Below are 7,771 nucleotides of genomic sequence, written 5' to 3'. Positions count from 1 at the left end.
GAAGTGTACGGAACTGGAAACACTCGGATCAGTTGGCCAAGATGGCAGCCCCGCAGCAGCAGCCCGGTGGATCGATGGCTCAACCCGGCATTCAGCAAGCTGCTTCTATACAACAGCAACAGCAGCAGCTTAGTCAACAACAAGACTTTGATCCGGTTCACAGATTCAAGATGCTCATCCCACAGCTGAAAGAGAGCCTACAGGTAACACGTTTAGGGAGAAACGTTGCCTTTAACCAGGGTTGAAAATGCTAATGGCACGTATATTTGGCTTTATTCCGCCTTTTCTATCCTGTTTATGGCTCTTTGCAGAACCTAATGAAGATCGCGTCTTTGAATTTAGGGCATAATTCCTCGATCGATAATGGCATGTAAGTAGCTTCACATTACCTAGCTGTAACCAGAAAGAGATAACTTAAGGGTGTCGTAAATCAGGGTCAAGGATGCAAAATAACCGTCTTATGTGTTTTCATTTAGCAAGAGTAGTGACGCCACTGTCCAACGCTTCGACAAAAGTTTGGAGGAGTTCTATGCCCTGTGTGATCAGCTGGAACTATGTTTGGTAACGCACACACCACAAATGCATTGTGCAGGAATGCTCTCATGATTAAGTATATCTATCTCGTTGACAAACAGATATATCACTCAATCACATTTAAATCATCCAAACTGTTTGGCTTCTCTTTCAGCGGCTCGCCTACGAGTGCCTTTCCCAGAGCATTGACAGCGCAAAACATTCTCCCAACCTGGTCCCCACCGCCACCAAGCCTGACACCGTGCAGACAGAGTCCCTGTCCTACGCCCAATATCTTGGCATGATCAAGTCTCAGATCTCCTGTGCCAAAGACATTCACAATGCTCTCCTGGAATGCTCCAAGAAGATTGCAGGGAAGGGTCAACCACAGGGAATCATATAGAGATGGACTGACTCGTTAGCTCAGTTGTTTTGTCGTGTGTGTGTGTGTGTGTGTGTGTGTGTGTGTGTGTGCGTGCGTGCACGCGCGCGCGTTTTGGATTTAAGGATGTCTAACGTTTTTGCAGTTTTGTGTTAAGTTGGTTAGAATGTTGTTTATCTGACCAAGATCCCTTGTGATCAAATTTGATTTTTTTTAATGTAAAATAAGTGTAAATATTATTTTGTCAAAATGTCGTGCTATAAGATGACCAGCAGGTGGTGGTAGAGTAGCATTGATTTGCAGCCGATTACTCGGGCTTTCTTTTTACAGCTCATTTGTATGGACTATTAAAAATATTTTTTACTGATTTAGGTGTTTTCTCCCTTTTGTAGAATAGCACCCATTTCTGAAAAATTCAAGGTAATGACAGAAATTTGCAATTTCATGCCATAACAGCAGGAGTCCGTTAGTTATGTATGGAGCTACTGCAGCAATCAAACATTTGACTAGAAAATTGTGAATGAAAATGAACAGGTATCCGAAAGGATTTTGAGGTTATTTCAAATGGCAGCCTAGAGGCCTGTTTAAGAAAGCGGGTTTAGTGAAAACTCAGTAAGGAAGGAAACTGGGTTTTCGGTTTCACAGTTCAGCCAGTTCAGTTTGACTCTGACTCAGTTACTATGGCAACATACTCTGAAGTGAACCTGCTCACTGGCAGGTTTTCTTCAACTTACCCCGAGTTTCTCCTTTTTAGCTGAAGCCTGCACACTGAAAAAAATGTCAGACATGGCATGTCCTTTTCTAGAAGAGCCAGTTGATTTTGAAGCATAACTGCCCCGCAGATATCTCCATTGGGAAAGGATGATCAGACCCTGCTTGGATGTTTTATCATACCCTGATCAGGAATCAGGAACATTTATTTGTCATTTCATCTCATGTGCTTGCACACATGAAATGAAACGAAATATCGTTTCCCCCTGCCCACACCAGTACAACACAAAGACAAAAACGTAGTATCCAAAACCTACAAGAACACATGTATCCAAACTAAAAAAGAAAAAAAAAATATATCCACAAGAAAAAAAAATCACTGTCCAAGAGCGAACGCCGGGGCAGCGTCCATGAGCTATTTTTAGCCTTTCCCGAGCGGAAGCGGAAGCTTTGCAGCAAACGGAAGTCAGACATCGGATGCACTAGACTACATTAGTAAGCAGTTTGTTGTAATAGTCTTCGTTTTTTTTGTATAATTGAATATAATCGGATATATGGCAGCATATACGTGAGTTGGTGTTGTAAACACAGCCTTGCTGTACTAACATGCTCCGCATGTCTGACTTCCTGTGATGCGTCCATAGCGATAGCGATGCTGTGACATCACTCGGACGCTGCCCCGCGTCCTGTCAGACCGCCCTCGGTGTTTCCGCTTCCGGCACAGCTCCGAGTAGAGCCGTGGTCCTTGGGCCCACCGGATACAGCAAACCGGGTTCCCCCAGCCGATCCAGCGCCAGCTCTCCCAGCCAGACACCCTCGACACACCTCCCCGCATTCCACACGACGACACCAACAACACAGTCAACGCCAGGCGAGGCCACCGCCAGACCGCCCGCGATATTATGAACCCTACATAGGCCTCGCCAAAATCCCGTTTCTGGCTTTGTCACGTGTGCGCCACCGTAGCAACGCGAAAATATGTTGTTATGGGGTTAGCGCTCATCAAGGAAACGCTGTACACCCACAATTTAACCTGTCTAAGTTATCCACAATCAACATTAATATAATACCAATAACGTATCCAAGGAGCAGAGGCAGACCTTGTAACCTAAAATTGTTAGGTTAGTCAACTTAAGGCTATTCTTTCCCTCACAATCATAATTTCAACCCCATGGTTCACTTTTTAGACGATTCATAAGTTATGTAACTTAATATTTTGATTATTTTTAATCAAAACCAAAAATAATCTAGACTTCCTGCTTAATTTCGTTTCCAGGGCAAACACTTAAATCATAAGACAAACATCCTAGTCATGTCTTTCACTTCATTTACCAGAAAGTTTACATTTTCTACTATTAGCCTAGGCCTATAGTGTATAGTGCACAGTGTTGTATAAAGAAGGCCTGCTGAAAAGCTATAGGCTACTTGGGTAAAAGTAATGAAGTATCAGACATCGAAACTACTCAAGTTTCAATGAGCAATGAGGATCATGAACAGAGGAGAGCACATAAGACTGCCATTTTAATTATTATTTTGCCACTAGGGGGAGAAATTTACTAACTTTGGCGACCAAAATTGAAGGTAGCTAACGTTAGCTTTGCTTCGCACCGAGTTGATAGTTGATTGTTTCCTTAGCAACGCAGCGGAAATCCGGCGTCCGTTCGCGAGATTTGGGACAGGGTACGGGATTTTGGCGAGGGCTATGTAGGGTTCATAATATCGCAGACCGCCCTTGGTATTATCGGAACTGCCGGTCTGCACGTGCTAGCAGTTAGCTTATCCTGCCCCGTTTCGGCGTCCTGTCAGACGGTCCTCGGTGTTTCCTCTTCGGGCACGGTACCGGGCAAAGCCGCGGTTCTCGGGCCCACAGGATGCGGCAGGCCAAGCTCTCCCAGCCGATCCAGCACGAGCTCTGCCAGCCATCAGACGAAAACACAAACCCAGACGCGGACAAAGACACTGCATGCACGGCACTGGGTGAGACCGCCGCAAATATAAGTTCGCGCTGTCATCTTCCCACCCTGGAAGTCGTCACTTAGCTTACTTTAGCGAATACAGGGGGCAGTCGAGAACCGCCACAGCCTGGACGCGAACCCATATCTCTCGCACCGCGGGCGACAACGTTAACCAGTCGACTAAAGGGGGGCTGCCCAGGAACCGTCACAGCCGGGACGCGAATTCGGGGGGGCGGGCTGTCCGGGACCCGCCGCCGCCGGGACGCAAACCCGTACCTCCCGCACCGCGGGCTACAACGTTAACCAGTCGCCCGCGGTGTGGAATACACGAGTTCGCGTCCCGGCTGTGACGGTCCGGCCGGGCTGCCCCGAATTTGCTACATTGGTGTCAGAAGTGGGATGGTGAGCGCGTGCGCCCAGAGGCGTGAGGGAGCTGATATGCTGAAGCGCGGGGACGCGCTTCCCGAAAGAGCGGGGTAGTGTACACGAATAAGTAGACACGTTAGCCCTTGGCTAACGCCTCTGCGCGCCCGTGAACCACCGTCCAGAAATGGTATCGTGGATGAAGAACAGCCTGCCAGTTCGGCCGACGCACATGGCCACTACTGAGCGCCGGCTCTGGCGTTTCCCGCCGCGCTGAAACTGCACGGAGATCGGCACCGCTTGGCCTTGGGTCCAAACTTGTAGCCCCCAGAATTTTTTTGCGCCCCCAGAAATTTTTCATAGGAGTGGCCAAATGGGGCCACTGAAAATCTTGGGGTGGCACACCAAAACCAAAAGCCATGACTGAATTTCAGGAATTCTGTTATGCTGTTGTAGTATACTGTATAGGCTGGTTGAAAACTCTCAATATGAGAGTTAAGGAATCGCATACTGAAATACTTTGGTTTCTTGTTTTTTACAGTCAATGTTACTAAATATCTGATGTGCATAGACAAATGCCGGTACAGTTAACATTTTGAGTTCCTCAACAATTCTGTTTTAATGTGTTATGTATCTGTATATATTGTAACGTGTTAGACGATTCATTGTTATTTGTATATGTGTGACGCAGTGACGGACGATCAAAAGCGGCTGGCTGCCAGGCTATGCATTTGTTATTTTATTTGACATGAATTATTATGAAAAATATACATTATTGATTTAAATGAACAGCACCTAATGTAAAACATCAGATAGAAGCATATTATACATAATCAGAAGAATATTTTGCATATGCGACTTGTGGTTGGGGGGGCAGGGATAGTATCAGGATGGCCGTGGCCACCCCTTGGGGGCGCTCCTGGGCCTGTTGACCAGCCAGAAAAATTCTATCAGCCTCCTCGGCCAGAGCACGACAGTCAGTGATGGCTGTGTTGGCTAAAGCAGCCCATACCTGAGAAGGCAGCTATCGCAGAAACAGTTGGATGAAGAGGAAGTCGGGTTTGTGCTCTCCCAGGAGATCCAGCATCCTGTCCATAAGTTCAGACGGCTTACTGTCACCGAGACCTTGTAGAGAGAAGAGCCGGCTGGCCTGGTCAGCGTCAGAAAGTTCAAAACTTTTCAATGGGTGAGCCTTGAGTGTTTCGTATTTATCCTGCTGCGGAGGATTTTTGAGGGGGCTTACCACTCTGGTTGCTGTTGAACTGCCGAGAGCCGACACCACATAACAGTATTTTGTGGCGACCGCGGTGATTTCCCGCAATACAAACTGCGCTTCTGTCTGGGCGAACCCAAAAGGTCAGGGGTATTGTGTTCGTATATAATAGGGATCCCCAATCATACCCTACAAGGGACGTTTGTTCCAACCCTGCGTCGCGATGCAGGGCGCAAGCTAGTCTCTATTGATGCGAGGGCCCCAAGCTACAGTCTCGACTGATGCAGGGCCCCAAGCTACAAAGTCTCTATTGATGCGGGGCCCCAAGCTACAGTCTCTACTGATACAGGGCCCCAAGCTACAAAGTCTCAAACAAAACATTGCTGACCCATTGTCACGACTGCTGGGAGAGACAGCAAAGCAAGAGAGACATGCCCATGGCTCAGATGATTATGTGAGATTTGTAGCCATAAATGCCACCCCCAAAGCACTCACTACTAAAGAAGTGGAAGAGGCCTCTGCAACTGATCAGGACTAATTGAAGTACGCAAGGCAATCACAATTGGACATTTTGGAAACTGTAAAACCTATGCAGCAATTGTGAATGAGCTGTGCATAGTGGGGTACCTAGTTCTTATTGTGCTACCTACAACTTTGCATGCAAGAGCCCTGGTGTTAGCACATAAGGGATATCTGGGGATTGTTGGGACTAAGCAACGTCTCAGGACCAAGGTGTGGTAGCCTGGCATGGATAGGGCAGCTGAAAAATACTGTAAAAGTTGCCATGGCTATCAGATAGTGGCCAGACCCGACCCACCTGAACCATTACAACCGACACCATTACCGGACGGCTCTTGGCAGGACTTGGCCATAGACTTACTTGGGCCCTGCCATCCAATCACTACATTTTTGTAGTAGTTAATTATTACAGTCGCTACTATGAGTGTGATGTCATGACTTCCACGACAACAGAGAAGGTTATGATTGCTTAGAGTCTATCTTTAACCGCCATGGTCTGCCTATCTCCTGTAAAAGTGACAATGGCCCCCAGTTCAAGTCAGAGTTATTCAGAGACTTCTGTTTGAACAACGGGATTAAATACCTGAGAACAACAACAATATGGGCTCAGGCTAATGGAGAAGTCGAGCGACAAAATACATCCTTGATGAAGAGGATCAGGATTGCTCAGTCAGAAAGACTTGGTTGGAAACGTGAGCTTAGAACATATGTGACTGTGTACAGGAGCATTGACCATGCCACAACAGGGAAGAGCCCAGCCGAGTTGCTCTTTAAACGCAAAATGAGAGGAAAGCTGCCAGAGATCACGGAGTCACATGCAGACATGGAAGTGCGCGACCGGGGCATGGAACAGAAGGGCAAGTCCAAACTGTACACAGATGAACGGCAAAGAGCACAGCATTCAGAAGTGGACATAGGCGATACAATTCTAGTACGTCAGGAAAAGTAGAAAAGTTCACTACCCCTTTCAATGCGACACCCCACAAAGTCATAAATAAGACAGGGAATCACTTAGTTTAGAATCTCCAGAGGGAGCACGCTACTCTAGAAACACTACATTTGTTAAAAGATACCGAACCAATGGACTAACAGAGTCACTCTGCAAGCAGGAGGAGACAAAGGGAAGAGAGGACAGTACAGTGGACTTTGATTCACATACCACTGTGACACAGACAGTACCCACTGACACTAACACACCAGACATGACCAAGACAACCAGACCTCAAAGGGTTAAAAGACCACCCATTAGAATGTCTGATTATGTCACAACCTAATATGTGCATAAACTGTGGGTGATGTTGATGGGTAGACAATAAATAGTTGATGTTAAAACATGTTTAAGCACTAGTTAGTTGGAAAGACAGGCTTGTAAGATGTCTGTGAGCAGAATTTTTTTTTTTGCAATGCCACTGTTGACAACTGTTTTGTAAATTGTAAGTTTGTTTCCAAGGAAAATGGGGATGTCATGTATTGGTTAGTTGGTTGACACCTGTCAGTAGCCGTAGTGAGGATGTCATGAGAAGGCACATTGTATGCCAGGAATTCTTCTGATAAAGAGCAAAGAGTTGAATACGTCTGTGTCACGAGTATGAGTTTAGTCGCTATGTCTATCGGTTTAATTGAATGTATTAAGACAGACAGACAGACACAACAAATGATACACACGCAACTTTGATGAAGTCAATTATCCCACTAAGTCCATGGACCAGAGCGGCTTTCAGTTTTCACTGACTCCAGAGAAGCTGCCTGGGATGGCTCGTCGTCCTCGATGCATAAACACACTTAAGAGACATACCGCCTTGCCATGGGAAACATGAGCTAAGACACTGAGATGCCCCCATGGTGCTCACACCTTATTTTGGTACCTAATGAGAAGACAGCTTCACGTATGGACGCTTGCGGAGTCAATGGCAGATATTTAGTCCTCATTATCTTACTATGTGATGTTAAAGTGAGGGTTAGATACAAATGACAGCATGTGAGAGGAGGACATGGCAGCTGTGTGAGATTTAATACAATCCTCAATTATTGACTGGAGTCCCAATCCAAAAAATATCCCCCAGGACAACAATCAAACCAGCACATCAAGGGCTCCGTCCCAGTATAGGGTCACAC

General features: G+C 46.4%; 1 protein-coding gene across 1 annotated transcript; it reads left to right on the top strand.

Moving 5' to 3' along the window:
• The first annotated feature begins 40 nt into the window (after positions 1–40).
• On the top strand, positions 41–1,241 carry med29 (mediator complex subunit 29). Its single transcript, XM_056284066.1, has 4 exons — positions 41–203; positions 312–370; positions 477–561; positions 689–1,241. The coding sequence occupies exons 1-4, from the start codon at positions 42–44 to the stop codon at positions 914–916; spliced, it is 534 nt and encodes a 177-aa protein (XP_056140041.1). The 5' UTR covers position 41; the 3' UTR covers positions 917–1,241.
• Positions 1,242–7,771: the final 6,530 nt, after the last annotated feature.

This window comes from Lampris incognitus, chromosome 7 (assembly GCF_029633865.1).
Source record: "Lampris incognitus isolate fLamInc1 chromosome 7, fLamInc1.hap2, whole genome shotgun sequence".
In the NCBI taxonomy this organism is placed as follows: Eukaryota; Metazoa; Chordata; class Actinopteri; order Lampriformes; family Lampridae; genus Lampris; species Lampris incognitus.
This window is presented reverse-complemented; position numbering and strand designations above follow the sequence as displayed.